At 40.0% G+C, this 19,597-nt stretch overlaps 1 protein-coding gene across 1 annotated transcript in view; it reads left to right on the top strand.

Annotated features, from left to right (window-relative positions):
- Positions 1–6,832, top strand: part of NEK11 (NIMA related kinase 11) — a gene marked incomplete at its 5' end in the record, with an annotated part of 142,270 nt that extends 135,438 nt beyond the window's left edge. Inside the window, one exon of the mRNA XM_018568112.1 lies at positions 6,535–6,832. Within this exon, the coding sequence (XP_018423614.1) occupies positions 6,535–6,742 (208 nt within the window). The remainder of the gene's footprint in view (positions 1–6,534) is intronic.
- Positions 6,833–19,597: the final 12,765 nt, after the last annotated feature.

The raw sequence follows: 19,597 nt of genomic DNA, 5'->3' as shown, positions 1-19,597 counted from the left end.
TGCAAATTGATTCTCATACCCATACAAATACTATAGGTTAACCTCTCCAAATCTTCCTGACGAAGCCTCGGCGAAACGCGTTGAAGACTGGAGCAAGCACAGAATCATGTCTGAACTAATGATATATAGAACAATTATGTAGAATTAATCATGCAAATAAGATATGAATACAATGAGGGCAATGACCAATATATGAATTTATAATCATGGTTTCTGTGTGGGTTCCAGGGAGGTTATTTATGGTGTATACATCTATTTATGGTTTTTTATATGGATGAATTTTAGCATATTTATATGTATAGACATTATGAATTGAGTATATTAAAAATGGAATTTTATTATATACATGAATCAATTGACTTTATTATTGGATCAATTTCCTGCTATTCTCCAGTGGTCACCACAAAGCCCCTTTCTTTCTCTTTCCCCCTTTTTTTGATATATATTGCATATATAGGGGTGGTGTCCCAGTTTGTGTGATGGTTCCTAATTTTTGTATTACAGAATACATTTATTAAGGGTCATCTCTGGGCAAAAAACATTTGTAACAGGGTGGTAAAGAATGTAGTACAATTTCTAAACTGTGTCCTGCTAAATAAGATTCTACTTCCTTCCTGCGCAATCTTGTTATGAAGGCTGCCTTCACAGTCTTTCAGTAGTGGAATCAAAGCACTAGACTGGCAAGGTGTATCCTCTTGTGTGATTGGACAATTAGGGTGTGAAAGAGTGTTGTAGGTGATTTGACAACAACAGTATAATTTTGAAGACAAAAAACAACTATGTTATGGTAAGAAAAATCTGTCCTTGAGCTCAAGAGTGCTTTTGCCTAAGCTGAGTTGAAGTAATCAGCCTGCTGCAGGCGGAAGAAAGCATTTCCTCGGTCTCTTCATCTCCTCTTCCCCAGTGATCAGACTGCAATAGGCAAACTTTTTAACAAGTCAGACATTTTGTAAACACAAATAAGAACTGCACAGGCACTAGGATTTACATGATTGTGTAGGGGATGATTTACTTAAGGCAAATAGGCTGTTCACTTTGCATTGGAATTTTCCATTAGCTTAGTGAATGTGGTGAAAATTCATTTTTTAAAGAATGCTCACTCAAGCAAAATAAAAAAGGAGGATATCTGCTTGCGTATTATTGGGCGATGGGATTCAGCAGAGTACCTTATTCACTGAGCTAAGGAAAATTCTCCTTGCAAGGTGCAAATTTCATCATAGGTGGGAAGGTGGACCCTCCTGTCTCCCCATTTTAGGCATCATTGAGACTTAAACAGATTGGCTGGGAGTGTCGCCCCTTTGTCCTCTGTGGTCCATGAGGGTGGATGACGTTGACCCTACCTGGAGATGACCACTGGAGAAGGAGGGGAGGTACAAGAAGCACACTATTCCCTGTCCTGTTTTATTGCACAGCTGGGTCAAAGAAAGCTCTTCAGGTCCCCGAAACACATTACCTTTGTTTTTTGTCCTGCACAGGACATCATCTACATGTACTTGATCTTCATACAGTTTGTAATTGAGGGTGTTTCTGTTCCCCCTATTCTTCATTATGGCAGGATAATAAGAAACACTGCGCAAGGCACTGTGATAGACTTTGTTTTGGATTGAGGGATTTAATTTATTATATTTTAATGATTTCTGGTATGTGTTTTAAGCGAATTACGTTTAAATAAAATTCACGTGATTTCATATGATGTTTGTTGTATGATATATGGGACACCTTTAAAGTCCAATTAGCTTGGATCTGATATATACGCCTCAACTTTGGGAAAACCTGATCAACTCAGCTCTCCTTCTCTATTAACTTACATATTCCAAAAGGGGCTCCCAGCAGAGATTGAATAACATGCGGGGTCCATGGTCTTATTCACTATTTACAATATCATCCCCAGATAGTAGGTTCATGAGGTGGTATTATTTATCTGATTTTTTAAGATATGTGCATTTCTTGCTGTCTCGCTGTTGTTTCTTCTCTGTATTTAACCATGAAGGCCACATGTAAAAAAAAAAACAATGACCAGAAAGTATGATCATAATCCAATAAAAAGCATCTTTAAAAAAAGAAGAATCCAAGGTTATTTCCTTGGGTATTGACATAAAGCAAAAATATATAAAGAAGACAAAAAAAATTAAAAAGTTTCTGAGCTTTCCCTAGTCCAGTGTTTTCAGTCCAAGCCTAGAAAAAACTTCTGACTGGAGAGGGGCTTTAATAGATTTTGTCTCAATTAATTGCACAATAAATATTGAAGAATATGCAAGAAAAAAATAACATATACAGTATAATAAGATTCAAATCTGTTTGGTTGTATTCCATTGTCTAATGAAAACACAACATGATTTCTGTTATTGTATATGTAAGAACAGTGCCTAAGGCCCCTTTCACATGGGCGCCTTCCAGTTCCAATCAGCAGGGGATCCATGCACAGATCCCCTGCTGTTTAGTATGGAAATTATACATTGCCGCTTATTGTAGCAGTAATTACTAAATAAAGACTTGCCTTTGCATTGGGCCATATAAACTAGACCTTGTTTTCGAGGTCTTGTACATTTAGACGTTTTAACACATTTGTAATGGAATACAAATTATGTAAACTGTAAATGACACTAATACAAATGGTTAAACCACACTATAAACAAACCACAACACAGATTACATAAAAGAGGGAACATTTATAAATAGTTCTACAGCTTTTTGAGCTCTGGAATAGCCTATTCGGTTAATTTCAACAAGGTCCTTCCAGCCTAAATATCCCTTGATAGCTACCACCAAAATGGCAGATGTTCATACCCATAACACCTGCTTCAATGTTGGCTGCCTATAAGACTGTGTGTCTCTTGGCACTGATTAACTGTCAGAATTGTAATTTCTGTGTGCATATTAAACATTTTCCTTTGAGGTCATAACTTAATTACTAGCTTTGAAAGTGACTTTAAAGGAAAAAATATTTTAGCAACTGTTCTTTTTTTTCTGTAAAAACATCACAAGTGTAATTTTGAACTCAAAGGGAAAACGATGGTGTATTTTTAAAAAATATTTATTTTTGAAATATCAGTTATTTAAAAAATAATATTTTAAATGTGTTGTATATTTTAATGTTCTTGTAATTTTGGAAACCTTTTGTTTCAAAGTGTATGTTCATCCAAAAGTTTTATGCCAGTTTTTGAGTGTGGAACGATTAGAAGCCCTATGTTCTTACCAATATTTAGGGCTCCATTAGAAAGATTTAGAGGGTTATTCACAAAGCTGTAGCTGATCCGGCTGATCCTTCGGCTGCCGGCGCCCTTCTGTTCAGTCAAACCAAAGGGCTGCTGTAAGGGCTATTCACCATAGCCGTATAGCTCCCGAAGCTGGCCGAGATAGGATATTATGTGAGCATTTAGAGATAGACCTCCATATTGAATTCCAGTCTTCCTGAGATTTGGTAGAGCCCAGGTCCTTTTTGTATATGCTTCGGCTGGACTGAGTCGAAGTGCAACCTAAAGCGGGCCTATCGGCCGGCCATTGGCCAAAGCCTTGCAACTGGCAGCTGGGCTCCACCCAGTTGCAATGACAGATCAGCGTCTGCATAACCTTTGGGCAAATTTTACCTAATTTTCTGTTGTGACAGCAGAAAGTAGGTGTTGGGTGAACGGAAAAGATGGATGGAAAGAAAAAAAGGGATAGAGGCAACAATTTAATGACTCTTACTAGTACAGTAGGAAAGGGTTAAAAACTTTTCTTCTGCTGCCTATGTTAGTGATATTCCCTTACTTCCAGCAGTATCATCAGGACAGAAGGGCCATAGGCAGCAATAAACACATAAAGAAGCTTCAAAACCTTCCCCATTCTGTCGAGAACTAAACACATTTAACGGGAGTTCTTGTGCTTTGCTAGGAAATGTACCAAAAACATTATCTACATTGTTATTGAATATTAGGTGGCATAAGTCTACCCCAATTACTCTATTATTTCTTTGCTCTTGTGATTAGATGATGATGCTCTGCTATTCGTTATTCAAAATGTTATAAACCAATGACTGCAATGTGAAATGTTCACTTCATTATAGTAATTAAACTACAGTGAGTTTACTTTAAGCCTCTAAAAACCTAAATAGATAATTAAAGAGATAATTATAGGTCTAATGTGCTAGAACTCTCGTTCTTTTCATAGTTTTGAAGTTCTTTTTGATTTATAAAATTAGAGTTGGCCTTTCGGCATCCTTTGAGAATTACCTGTATGATAAAATGATTCTAAGTATATAGGTTTAGCAAACTGAATTTACTTTTTCCTGTAGCTCATCAAATAAATCACAGCTGCCAAGTTTTCTTGGCTGGTGTAGTGACTGTAGTGACTGGTTGGAAAGGAACATAATTTGCCTAAGGTATGCTTAGGGCAGAACAAGATTTCTAAGAGTTTTTCCAGCTCAGCCCTGATAAATGTGAATTCAGCTGGCACTTGCAGCAGCTTCTAACATCTAGTAAACAATTTCAAAGATTTATATATTTTAATGACATTCACATCGCAATGCATTGTTGACTATATTGGGCATGTGTGCATTTTTTCTGACACTCCCAGGTGAAACAGAAAATGTGCTATCATCTAATTAGCCACGATGGCAATTTAAGCAGCGCCATTTATACATTTATTTATTTCAACATTTCTTAGGAAATTACTTTAATGCATGCAAGTGTCTTCCCAAAGGCTACATGTTAATATATGTCCCAGGAGATGTGTAGGTGCAGCATTAGAACCCTGGAAGCTCTGTGACTTCTGTCCTGATCTGTTCTAGCTGCTTAACTCAGAGGTCATAGGTTTTCCTCGCCTTCTTCCATGTACATCAGGACACTCATCTCTGCAAAAGGGTAGTACATTGTGCTAAGCAGATTATCTCAATGGCAAGAAAACTAAAGCTGGCAATACACCTATAGATTATCTGCAGATTTTCTGTGGTCAGATGGAAAAAGTGCAACAGATTCCTCCATCTACGCTAAACTGTGTGGATGGAGGAATCTCCCACTGGGCCAAGCTACAGTATCTTGCTAGTTGGCCCCGCTGGCTGTCAAAATACCTGAACAATGCCTGCTTGCAATCAGATTGTTCAGGTATTTTGACAGCCAACAGGGCCGACTAGAAAGATACTGAAACTTGGCCCAGTGGGAGATTCCTCCATCCACACAGTTTAGCGTAGATGGAGGAATCTGTTGCACTTTTTCCATCTGACCATAGGCTGTTAGAAAAAAATCTATAGAAAATCTATAGGTGTATGGCCATCTTAGAAACTATGCCAGCGCCTGACCTCCTGTATTGCACCAAGCACCACTACAATACTGAGGTCTACCCTGATCCCAGTCCATGCTGTAAGCCCTTCCTGCCCATCAATGCACAGAGCAAGGAAAGTGATTTATTCAGCTAGACTGCAAACACTAAAAATATTATTTGCCATGTGTGCATTTGTTTATTGTAAAGCCTTAAAATGGGATATAATCCTGACTTACCAGGCATACTGGCATCCCCTAAATAAGATGGCTACAGGTGAGCACATTTTCTGCTTCCATAGCAAGATGTCAGGCCCCGGCAACCCAGTCTGAGTTTGAGCATTAGGTGGGTGCTTCAGAAAAGAGGAAGGTGGCAAAAATAGGCCTTGCATTTTTTTTTAACACAAGCTCACTTCTGATGGGCATTTGCCTCTGGGCCACCAGTGCCCACAAAAGTGGTATGTGTAACTGAGGGCTTCCCATTGACATTTAGTCAAGAGTGCACCATGGAGACATCATCATATTGACCCCAATTCTGAGTCTTAGCAGTTTTTAAAATGCCTATTAACAGTGGTGTCACAAGGGGGGTGCGGTCCGCACCTGGGTGACACCATTTGAGGGGTGATGGACCGAGAGCCCGACAGTGTCAGGAGAGAGGAGGAGGGGACCCGGCAGCATACCTTATCCCGCCGAGTGAACGTCCCCTCCTCTCTCTGCCGGCGTCCATCAGCAAGATGGCCAACCGGAGGCCTCAATCAGATGGCCGCGCATGCGCGATGACACCCGGTCTTGGGACGCCCCTGCCTATTAACCACCTTCAGCCGCATATTAGTGACTTCTAAAGTGTTTGCACATCTTATAGGATTTACAACTTTTTAGTGCCCCTTCAAATTTTTCAAAGACTTTCCTTCTCTATGATAAACTGATATTTATTTTTATTATTGATTAAATACAGGTATTTGTTATAGCGCTGACAATTTCACATAGCAATTTAAATACTGCACATTCACATCAGTCCCTGCCTTCAAGTAGCTTACAGTATGAGGTCCCTATCTCACATACACTCTCACAAATGCACCAAGAAAAAAGCCAATGAACCTACCAGCTTGTGTTTGGAGTGTGGGAAGAAACCCATACAGCCATAATGAGAACATGCAAACTCCATATGAGCACAATTAATACAGTCAAAGGATCTAAAATTCTTTTAAGCCTTTGTATGCAGTGTTTTTTTATTTTTTCATTTACAGCTGGAAATATACGTTTTATTTAAGGTATTCTTTGTCGCTCATGTCTTTTCTAGGTCAGCTGTCCAGGTTTTGGGAGAGAGAACATTTGAAAAGGTTTATAATTATCTCACATATGCCCGAAAAAATAACGTCAGTGAGAAAGAAGTGAAGCAGCATCTGGAGACTCTTGTTTCCAGGGCGAGTGACTGTTTTGTGGTGGACCAGATCCTGTACTTTGAAGAAGAGCTTTTCACTGCATCATCAAGGCTCATGAAAGCCTAATGTTACTCACCCCTGGAGGAATACTGAAACATCCACAGGCATGTGCTACCAATATTTATCTCAACAGGCTACAGATTGTATGGCAGATTACAGCTGCTCGTCTTCTGCTGCCAAATATTTTCAGCACACTAGAGGGGGAAGTACTGTATATTATGAACTTCAGGTTTAATTACAGCAGTATTAGATACAAATCAAACATTACGATAGTGAAATGTCAAATATTCAACATGGTATCATGTTATGTATTTTAATGCTTTATATGTTTCTTTTTATTATGTGGTGTTTTATTGGGGAATTATTGTGAAAACCCATCTGGCTAGGAAGGTAATAAGTTATGTTCAGGTATTAAATGAGTTTTCCTCTTTAGGGCTGTATTCATCCGTGTACAAATGTGCTATTGAATAGATGTTTATTGCTGTGTGCTCTGATTTATCTTGGTTACTTATAACAGCATAAGAAACTGGAAACATGGGGATCAATCAAAAGACATTGAACGGCCACATATGTGAAAACCTTGGCAGGTACATATTCGTTGTACGAACAACTATGTGCAAGGGACTACCTCAATATGTATAAACTAAATGGATTCTTCAGATAGACCATCACTATATGTAGTCAGCTTTAATATTTACAAAACAAGCCTGGAACACAGTAAGACTTGCCATTCATGGGCCAGTTTCTTAAAAGAATTTTACAAAATGCTCATAATTTAGCAAACAATATTCTATTTTGTATGTAACTAATATGACTTCATGGTACTCAGATGTTGTTTCCAATCATTTGCATCGTGAACAATAGCTGGCATGTTGTATGTTGTAAATGCCCCTTAGGGCATGTTCACACCAGATGTGCTGGCCACCTTTCTCCTTTGCAGGTCCAACACACAGACAAGGCAATCTGCCTTGCTTTAAATTGGCTTGGTTCACTGGAGTGCGCTGAAAAAAGTACTGCATGCAGTAATTATTATTTTTTTAGCGCAGCTTGGTGCAGCACTGCAAAACCGCTGTGCTGGTTAAGCTTAATGAAATGTCACTCATGGCATTTCAATAAAGTTCTAATAAAAAAAGTAAATAGTGTGATGCACCGATATTGGCACATGTTAGCGCTCACGTGCAGCCATGCCTTCAGTGTGGCTTGCTGTTGTAAACAGGCCCTTAAAGTGAACCTATGCAGGCAGTCTCTGAGTTATAATGCTACCACGCTCGTGCTGACGAGGAGTGCCTGCCTTTTTGGATCTGGTTTGCAGTATGTACGTACATTACAGACAGGGGCGTCCCGAGGCTGGGTGACACCCAGAGCGGTAACCGAGTGTCTCCCCGCCGAGACGTCACTGCGCATGCGCAGTGACGTCACCACGCGCGGCAGTATTCTTGGTGATGGACGCTGGCAGAGAGAGTAGGGGACAGTCACCCGGCGGGATAAGGTATGCCGCTGGGTCCCCTCCTCTCTCCTGATACTGTCATGGACCGAACGCTCGACTTTTCAGAAGTCATTTTGGTGTCACCCCTCCAATGGTGTCACCCGGGTGCGGGCCGCACCCCCCTTGTGACGCCATTGATTACAGGAAGTTAGCTCTTGTTAGACATGCAGACGAGGGGTGCCCACCTCTTCTTCCAGGTCACTGTGAGGTTTTTACTGCTGTCTGTGTCCTCATGGCTTCCTACTAGGGGTGTCCATTGGAGGGGTGAACGTCCCCTCCTCTCTCTGCCGGCATCCACCATCAAGATGTCCTCCGGCAGGCATCAATTAGATGGCCGCGCATGCGCGATGACATCACGACGGAGTGTCACCAGGTCTCCGCTCCGGGTGACACCCAGCCTTGGGACGCCCCCGGGTGGGGGAGAAAAGAGAAGGTTTGTGTTCTCGGAAAGGGAGTAAGGTAAGTAAAACTGTTGCTTTTCCTTGCATAGGCAAAGAACATGATTACTTTAAAGTGAACCTGTGATTTGTCAATGCAGCAACATGTAACAGGTTTATTTAAAAGCCAACTCCACTGCTTAGACTTAACTTCTCTTTAGTTGCCTGTTGCTTTATTTGTCCATTGTGGGGGCACTGGATTTCCTCCCTTTCTCCCATGATGCAGCATCTATATGGAACTTCCAGAACCAGTAGCTGTGTAAAAGCCTATTTTATTGTTTTGAATAGAATGGGGAAGGGTTCAAATATCTGTCAAGTTCTTATTTCTGGTTGTTTCTCTGTTGGCAACATTTTATCCTCATTTCCATTGATCAGTGCTTCCAGGACAGGAAGGAGAATATCACAAATGCAGAGACACAGACAGTAAAAAAAAAAAAATGTTTTATAACCCTTGCTCGGACTACTTGAAAAAAAAAACCTGCTGTCTTTGTCCCCATTGGAGAGATTTCCAGTAGTCACTGGGACCTAAAGTGAACAAACATCATAATCTTCCCACTTAGCTGGAGTTTGACTTTTCTGTGTTCCTTTTTATGAACGCAGCATTTTACAAATAATACTGCAGCATTTTTTCTGTTAAATGGTTTTGTATTTCTACCTGCTTTCCTAACAATATAGGAAAACAATATATTTTTTATTACAGACTGTTAGGGTTTTACAGTATTTAATAAAATAGTAGAATGAACAATTCAGTAACATTGACTGCTTGAGGGTAGTAAGATTGTTGAATTGTTTTTTGTTTGTTTGCTGTAAGATATTTTTCCGAAGATTGTTGTCTGTCATGTTAAAGGGCGACTCCTCCTAAAATGGATTAGAAAACAAATGGATTATTGTAATATTTTTTTTAATTATCATGTGGAATATGTCTTGTCTTGCCCTCTGCTAAATGTGAATTTCTGTACATGATGGTGTTGGGTTTTTAGAGATTGTATGCATGTTATACTAAGAAGCATATGAAACAATTATCATGTGTTGCAAACATTTTTTCAGGGGTATTCACAAAAGGGTGAAGAGTTTGGAGAAGGCAGGAGAAGTGAACCATCTAGATCTAGGAAAACATAGCTGAACTGGAAAGTGACCTGAATTGGCGATTTTTTCCAAATCAGTTATTTGGCCTAGATTGTTCACTTCTCCTGTCTGCTCCAACCTCTTCACCCTTTTATGAAAAACCCTGTATATCAAAATGTTCAGGTTATAGAAAAAAAATGGTTAATACTTAGGAGATTAGTATCATCAATTGTTCTAAGATATTATTGTCATTGGATGGAGCTTCTGCTGTTTACAGTCAGTAAATATGATATGCACCATTTAAATAAAATGATCCAAATCAAATACTGTATGAGGTACTTTTATTTGTTGAAAATGGATGGCTTCCTACTAGGGGTGTCCTGAATCTGTAAGATACATTTTGTTCTGGTCTCTTCTCTCTGCATCCTATATCTAAGCCTCATTTATCAACATCAGAAAGAACAGTCTGTGCTGCCCATAACCACCAGTCTATTTCCACTTTTTTTCCCACTAATTTTTCTACTGCAGGTTTGCAATTGAGAAGGAGAATGCAACTGGTGACTATGGGGCCATAAATAGATCTTATGCAGACACGATTATAAATGAGGACCACTGCCCTTTGTTCTATTCTCTCTGCACTATATTTCTGAATTAGAAATGGTTGGCTACAAATCATTGGCTTCATTTATCAGCATCGTCTTTCTCTACTACCCATAGCAAGCAAGCACTGTAACTTTCCAAGTACAGGTTTGAACTAAGAGGGAGATTCTAGTTGGGTGCTATAGACAACATAGTACTGATGTGGGGCACCGTAATAAATGAGGCCCAGTGTCCTCCATGTATCCTTTCAGAATTATACCAGCATTTCTTTCAAACCAAAACCGAGAGAATAATGGTCCTAAGGCAAAGATCTTATTTGATCTCATTAGTGGTTTTCAGATCAAGTTTTCTCAGGAGAATGGAACATTAACATTTTCCGTGGGCTCTATCATTAGGCTAATGTAAATGTTAAAATTTAGTCTGCATATTTATATTAGGACATTTACATTTTGACAGGAACTCCAAAATAAGAAATGTATCTTTACAACATTGTTTCCAAAACTGCCATGCCCTGCCAAAGGCTAATCAATGAGCTCCAATTAATTGACAGTGCCTAAGAGATAAACATCCTGGGAGAATATGGTAATTAGTCTGCTGCAGGTAGACACACATATGTGATATAAATATGTAGCCCTATCTGTCCTCTAAAAAACAATATATAATATGTGTGGGTGCACTTTGTAAGAAAGTATATTACTGACGTGGAAGAATCACACAGCAAAAATGTCAAAAGTGTGTCAGTCATTTTCCGAACAGAAACTAAAAACAAGCTCAGTCATAAAGGGGTTAAAGAAAACTAAATGAATATGTTTTTAAAAATGGATAGCATTGGTACCTGAATTTGGTATGGTATTGGCCTCATTGGAGTTCAGGAGAAAGGCTTTTCAGTGTAACAAAGGTATAGGTCAGGCTGTACTGACCCCATTGAGTCACCAGGGCATCCACTGCTTCCAACAGAGGATCTCTGCATCTGGTGACAAATCTGCCTCGTTTGCTGTTGAATCTGGAGGCTAGGTGGTTCAAGTGGAGTAACCTCCACTTGTGACACAGTTCCTGAAAGAATTCAGAATGTAGGGACCACTCTCATGGTCCCAGGTAAGGTAGTGTGCCTGCTAACTGTCTATGCCTGGAATGCAAATAGTGAACAAGGCTGGAATGTGGAGTTCTGCCCAGGCTAGATTCCTTTCTATCTCTCTTGCCACAGCTGGGCACCCTGCCCCTCCAGTCATACAATTCAAATCTGAGAGCAGAGAGTCAAACATTTTTCTTTGAAAGAACTCTGGTTTGGGCCATATCCAGGATGTGAACCAGACACTAAAAGCAATGTGTGGATTTCAGTGATGATTTCTAAAGAATCAGGATCCAACCTTCTATAAGGTTTGGACTGTCTGCATCACATTATTGATTAGAGTGTCCTACAATGGGAATACCATGGGAACATAGTAAGGTGTCTTAGCTTTACTATGGTTCCAGTGCTAATACCTTCATAAACACTCAGGGTGGGGAAGACACGTAGGGTTAAAAAAGCACCCACACAAAAACAGAAATAGCATTAACGTGCTTGAAATGGGAATATGCAAGTATGCATGCTTGATGTCCACAGAGGCTAGAAATTCTCCCTATTGAAAAAAGGCTATGACAAGCCTGGTGGATTCCACGCAAAAAGTGTGGACTCAAATTAAGGAATTTAAATGCTTCAGATCCAAGATGGTTCAAATACCCCGTTTTGGCTTTTAAACAGTGAAACAACTGGAGTAAAAATCCAGAAACATTTTTCCTATTGGAACAATGGCAACAACTCCCTGGCTCAAGAGATCTGCAAGAGCAGAATGGAGATCAGCTGGACATTGCAGAGACACAGGCAGGTTGGACAGCATTAAAATGGGGAGGGGACAGAGAGCTGAACTCTCTCTAGCTTGTAGCCCCTGGAAACCATGCCTCTTACTCATGTGATCCCCTATACAACACAGCTCAGACTGAGAGAGGAACCGACAGCGCTGAAAGCCAATCAGATGTGCTGCATGTTGTAATGGCAAGTAACATGCTGGCAAAAGGGGACAGCAGTGTGAGAAGAGGAATACAATTATTAGATTGCTTCTGCTCCTTCGTAGGTTGGTCACTGCAAAATAATAAAATCAAGGCCACCTGAAGAATCTTCACATGTGACAGATTTTGGGGTCTGTCAGATGGCTGTGTCTAACTCCACCAGCACGATGGGGGAGTAGACTCTGATACACATGGAAGTGTGCCGGATTTGAAGATCCTTCAGGTGGCCTTGATTTTATTCTTTTTCAGTGACCAACTCACGAGCAGAAGCAATCTGCAAAGAATTAACAGACACTGAAAAATGTAAGTATAACAGAAGAATTGTAATTTTTTTTTCAGCAACAGAGTTTTTTTTTTACCTGTCCATGCACAGGCTGGAGCAGGGAGGTAACTTGATTGAACTGGATTACTGCAGAAGTAAAATACAGGCTATTAACTGGCCCATACTGGAATAGATACAAAGAAAAACTATTGCTTTGGCAGGAAACACATCCCCAATATATGTATTTAGCTGTTTTCCTGGTGTTAAGCTTTAAGGTTTAATTATATAGAAATCTCAATATACAGTATGTAGAGTCATATAAAAGCCATTAAAAGCATAAAAATTGGATGAAATTGTAGATAAGGTGATTGGAGACGTATGAAAATGTTTCAGTATCTCTATGCAGATCATAATATTTAGCTGTCCAGAGACAGGACACATATTTTGAGTAATTGTAAAGTTTCATGAGTGTAATTTTTAATGTGTCTTCAAATGTTTATTTGAATCCTGTTTCATATTCTTAATACTAATTCACACGCACAAAGCCCTACAGCAGGATATAGCATGCAAAGGACAAGATAGACCACAGATCAGCAGGGGACAACATTGATCTTCTTGTGAATGTGGCAGATGGTGGATCAGCATCCATTTGCAACAATTTCTCCAACAGAGTTTATCGCGCGTTGGTAGTATTTATCAAGCATCTTTATAACCTGCATACGCTTCCGCGCCAAGCGTATACGCGCACGCGCGCGCGCAATCGGCGTGTTTTTGCATGGCGTGTTTGTGGCGTGTTTGTGAGGTTAGTAAATCAACCCCTATTTGTCAAATAAAAATTGCTTCCAATTTAATTCATAGTAAGCCTGTACACAACCTGACAGTCGATGCTTGGTTCGATCAAATCATTTTACATATTTTTACAAAACTGCTATAAAATTGTAATTTTGTAAAGAAAAACAATCAACATATTACTGACCTCCAATCGCTTCAATGCTTGTTAAGTCAGTTGAAAAATAAACAGCCTTTTAGAGATGAGACTTATAAATGTTGGGGGCAGTTCAACTTACATAATAAAAGTGATATTCCTGCATTTTCTTCTAGCTTAGATAAATAATCATAAATCATAATATAAGAAAAGCTTTGGTCAGCAAGAAGAATAATTACAGATTTAGAGAGTGAGTTTATCACAGCTTTTTATCCTTTGAAAACTAGTCAATAAAAGCTTCGTCAAGCTCAATAGCCTGTTGTGACTTTTGTCCTGCCTAGTTTAATTGATCGATGACCTCCATGCATTACATATAATGGAATGTTCATGTGCATGCTGGGTTTGTGTTTATAGTCAGTGGAAGAAAATGCCGGTCTTAGGACAATAGCACATCAACACCTATTTTCCCAAAAGTTGAAAATGCTTTTAATAAGAAGTCTGCATTGACAAAGTCACTGTATCATTCAGTAATATAATGAATATATAATGTATCAATATACCCAAGTAGCAAACACCATTTATCATCAACTCACTAGTGGTAGCAAGAAATCACTGTAGGTGATTATCTCTCCATTGTCACTGGGACAGAGGGTCATAGCAAATCCAAAATTTTACAGTTGTCACCAGGAAAGGATGTGAGAAAAAAAAAACCTAATAGGGACAACTGTTCCAGTGACAACTGTCTAAGAAGGTATTAGTCCCTACTTGGGACAGATTTCTTTTTCCTTTTGTGTCTCTGGTTCTGGACATGTGTCAGGAGTTTTAACCATTTCCAACGCTATACAATAAAAATGGTTTGGCTGTACATACACATTATTTTAATTTCCTATCTTCCTATAATTTTTCCTTTATTTTACCCTATCTTTGTTTCGTTTTTATCCTGCATTTGTCTTTATTTACTGTTACCAGTTCAAGATTAACAGAAACATAACAAACCTCCATTATCCCCTTCTCCCCAGAGCTTGTCTTAGCATTATTGTTTGCTTTTGCCTTGGTCCTGTAGAGGGAAACACCTTATATTACTCATCATCACCAGGTCTGTAAAATTCTTGCAGGGCAGCTGCTGGGAGATGAGTCCCTATTGATGCAGGCATGCCCCTAGAACTACTTCTCCCAAGTGCTCTTTCTCTACACACAGTGTAGAATCCTCTCTTACATTGGTGACCAGTGTAGAATATTATCTTGCATGGGTGGTCAGTGTAAAATCCTCTCTTACATTGGTGACCAGTGTAGAATATTATCTTGCATGGGTGGTCAGTGTAAAATCCTCTCTTACATTGGTGACCAGTGTAGAATATTATCTTGCATGGGTGGTCAGTGTAAAATCCTCTCTTACATTGGTGGCCAGTGTAGAATCTTCTCTTGCATGGGTGGTCAGTGTAGAATCTCCCCTACCATTAGTGGTCAGTGTAGAATCCTCTCTTACATTGGTGGTCAGTATAGAATCCTCTCTTACATTGGTGGTCAGTATAGAATCTTCTCCTGCATGGGTGGTCAGTGTAGAATCCTCTCTTACATTGGTGGCGAGTGTAGAATCTTCTCTTACATTGGTGGCCAGTGTAGAATCCTGTCTTACATTGGTGGCCAGTGTAGAATCCTTTCTTACATTGGTGGCGAGTGTAGAATCTTCTCTTTCATGGGTGGTCAGTGTAGAATCCTCTCTTACATTGGTGGCGAGTGTACAATGTTCTCTTACATTGGTGGCGAGTGTAGAATCTTCTCTTACATTGGTGACGAGTGTAGAATCTTCTCTTGCATGGGTGGTCAGTGTAGAATCCTCTCTTACATTGTTTGAATGATGGAAACCACAACCTGCTAGCAAGCAGTAGATATATGCAAAAACATAAAAAAAAAACTTTTAAAAGGGTTATACCTGTATCTTTGCCGCACACTCCCGTCCGAACATCTGAAGAGTCTCGGGCGGCCGCAAAGGATCTTGGGGCGGGCGCATGCGCAGTTCAGATGTTCGGCCGGGAGACGAGGAGAGACACAAGGTAAGTCTATGGAGCAGCGTGCACCTGTACAGACACTGTGGGACATGAGAGAAGAGGAGGACAGAGGAGTCAGCACTGGATCGGAGACCAGCACCAGCGCTGGAGGGACAGCTGAAAAGCACAGGAAAGAAGAAGAAGATTGGATTAAGAAACATCATTTAAGGTAAGTCCTTACAGCAGGATTGGGAAGGGGGGGCAATATTTGACTTTATTGTCACTTTAAATAAACCTGACAGTGTCATATGTAAGTTCACCAACTATGGTGTCATTGGGGATGTAATCAGTTCTGAAATCCTGTCATATGATGTAGTGCAACATTGATATTTTTATTATGTAATCAGTTCTGAGATTTTGTTATGAAGTGGTTCATAGTTTTATCCATTTTGGTGTCATTGATAATTTTATCAGTTGTGACACATTCATATAGGTTGTCACGTCGCCTGTGGCAATATTGGCATTTTTACAAACTGTCATATTCTTACAGATCAGGATTTTACATGTTTAGATTGCTTAGGTCAAATTATGATGCTATGTTCATGCTTTATGTATAAAACATGAACAGAAATGCTAAAGTGTAACAATCCAGAGCAACTATTTAATTGCTAAATCCAGAAATTTAAATTTGATTGCTGTTTGGTTGCTGTGAGTGACCAAACTTTATGATTAGCTTTTTGTCCTTTTAAATAGATTTTGTCAAGTACTGGTAAGACTTTTGTAATATCATTAGTGATAACAGTTATACATTAACAAGGTATCATAATTCACAGCACCACCAATGACATCAACAGAGTCATGTATGACATAATTATGACAACAAATATCAGCCTCAAAATGATTAAAGCAACTCAGCATATGACAGCAAAACACATGTGTAGTTACTGTGGACATCACTTTTTCTGTTGATCTAGTTTTTAGAAATAAGTCTCAGTAAGTATGATTATATAAGAGTTTAGCTGTTAATGTTACAGAAGAAAAGCTCACGCAGTTAGGTAGTGATACCTAAACTGTGAGAAAGCATCGTACTTGTATGCTTCAGCAGTGCGTCACAGAACGAAGGTCCATTTGTTAGAAACACAGCATGCTGGGAAGCACTTGACCAATTACTGAGGAGATAGTAGAATTAAATCCCACTCATCCAATAGTTGGCTGCCTCTGTATCTTGCTTATTTCATCTGTTGGGAGCCAAAAATAGCATTGACTATATTTATACCAAAGGGTGCAGGTAGACTTCAACACATTTTTACTATAAATGTCATATACGTGATCACTGCAAATCTGTTGCTTAGGCAGTTTCTTTGAAATTAGGTCTGAATTGTGAATAGCTACATTTATAAACAAGACTTTCCCTATGATATGATGAACATGTTTGTGGAGCATTGTGTATGAAGAGCGTGCAATTTGTATATTTCACAGTGAGATACTGCCAATCCAATCATGGTATGTGAAGGAATTGAGAAATACATGAAAGGTTGGGTGTAGCTGCTGAAGGTAACTACATCATAAACAAAATTAGTAAAGCTTGAGAAAAACTGACATTTAAAGTGGACCTAAGGGTCAAGAAGCGAAGGTTTGCTTGGTTATAGGGAACATCTAGTAATGTTTATTGTTCCTCATCATTACCCTGAAAAATTCACCTTTTTGTCTTGAATTCCTTCTGCAAAATAGGTCTAGGTACTTCCTGCTGTACATCTGCAGTGTGAAATCTAAGGTACTGCTGTCTGTACCTCTTAGTTTTTGCAGTGGCGGACCTAATAACCAAAGGGTCCTGGTGCAAGATTTTATCTTGGGCCCCCCTCCCAAGATGGGGGGGGGCGCAGATCACACTGGCCCCCGCAACCCCCCACCCCCAGCGGTCTCTAATGTTGCAGTAGCGTGCTGGACTTACCTGAGACCCTGCAGAGCACACCATAGATCCTACATAGCCCACCTGAGACTCTCTATGGTAGGCTCTGCAGAGTCCCAGGTGGGCTAGTCTGGTCGCGGGGTCCCTTTACCTGCACCTCCCCCCAACTCTTCTTACCTGCTGCTGCTGGGGCCTGGCTTTCCCTGTCACCTCTGCCATGCTGCCCTGGTACAGTTGATACCCATGTAGGAGGCCGCCCAGACACTCACATGGGTACCAGCTATACCCCCCTGACGGCGGTGTTCTAGCAAAGGTTAGAATGTGTGACCGGTGACATGGTCACACGTTTTAACGTAATCCCGCCCAGTTTTTTGCCGGTGGAATGTGTGACTGCCAATAGGTGAAGCATTCCAGCGCTTTCCCAGCTGTTCCAGGGGAGATCGGCATCGCAAATCGCATGTGCAGGAGAACCGATCTGTCCATGAACTGCTGATCGGTCCTGAAATGTCACTCACTTTGTCAGTGCGGTGGAATTTGAGATCGCAGTCGGAGAGAAGTGACATTTCAGGACACGAGTGAAACTTCAGATTGCAGAGACAAGATACGTTTTCCTCCAATCATAAATCTTTTGTACCTGACGTCAGCTGTTGCTGGGGACAGCTGACGGGGGTTCATTTTTGGGGGTTCATCATCTTGTGCAGAGTGTCAAAATGAAATGTTTAGTATGCATCATCATGCACACACATAGCATATGATGTACATGTACATACAGCTAATGCCTGGTCATATGCGCAATAAACGTGCAAGAGGAACCGCGACCAGGTATGTACATGTACATACAGCTAATGCCTGGTCATATGCGCAATAAACGTGCAAGAGGAACCGCGAGCAGGGTGGGAATATATGCACAAGGCACTGTTGCCAGTGTGCAGAACAAATGGGCGTAGAAAGCTGCAGGTGGCTCTAAACAGACAGATCACTGAAGCTGCCACACAGTAGTGACCCAAAGGAAATTCCGTACAGCTGTCACTGTGTGCTGGCCTCAGTGATCGAGAGCGGCCATCACTCTCCTCAGCGCTCTCTCTCCTAATGTTCCTCCCAACAGAGTGGATGAGCCAGCTGTCACTCATGCAGCTGGGTGGATCTCAACAGCATTGTCGGAATCTGTCCCGGCTGCGGTACTCTCAGTATATAGTGAGCTGTAGGTCGCTATATACTGTACTTTGAGCCACAGGAGGACGCTAGTATATGTTCTCCCGTGACCCTTAAGAGAACTGTGGGATAAAAAGGTTACCCCATAGTTCTCTTTCAAAATATTTGGCCATCTATCTCACTCCACAGTTAACTGATTTTGTAAAAATAAATTTTGCTATAGGATGTGATCTAGCACAGTTAAGGAAGGTTTTATGTTCTTGGGCCAGAAGATTAAATACACTAAAAATAAATGTTCTCTCACAAAATTATTTTCCTGTTTCAAATGCTTCCTATTCAAATTCTGTTTCCTTATTTCAAACATTACCCAAGATTTCTAGACAATTTATATGGAACTCAAAATGGCCTAGACTATCTCATCTAATCCTCATATGTCTAAAAGATGCTATATTGCTTTGATACTAGTGAAGAAAAAATGGGTCGCTTTGGTGAACTACAATATTGGTGTTGACCTGCAAATCAATTTTGGTTAACTCTCCCTTTTAGGGAGAGCTCTCCTAAAGCTGCTCCTCTGATTTTACATTAGTGGGATTTATTGCACAGGCGACTAAATTGGAAATGTAATTCTCCTTAATGCCAATTATAGGCCACATTTTTCACCCTGGCTATAAAGATAGCTGTTTCCTTCTTTGGATAAAAAAAATCTCCATAATATATTTATCATTTATATGAAGGTCCTTCTCTGATAGTCTTGTCAGATATAAGGGAAAGACAAGAATTTATTGTCAGCGATTGCTGGAAATATCAACAATTACCACACTTTATAAATCCACTTCTGCAACCCATTCGAGATTTAACTAAGTTGACCCCTTCAGAAACTCTATTGCGTGATTCTGAGTCCCCAACACCATTCTCTCCCGCATTGATCAGGCTATGTTTAATTAAACACTCCTAAATGTTCTGATTATCCAACAAAATGATAAAAACATTTAAGCTTCATGTTATCTGATCAACAAAAAGAGGAAAATATTAAAGTTCAAAAGTATAGGAG

This window comes from Nanorana parkeri, unplaced genomic scaffold (genome assembly GCF_000935625.1).
Source record: "Nanorana parkeri isolate BGI_ZX_2015 unplaced genomic scaffold, ASM93562v1 scaffold1139, whole genome shotgun sequence".
NCBI classification, from domain to species: Eukaryota; Metazoa; Chordata; class Amphibia; order Anura; family Dicroglossidae; genus Nanorana; species Nanorana parkeri.
Note: the sequence above shows the minus strand (reverse complement) of the source record. Positions and strands in the feature narration are given on the sequence as shown.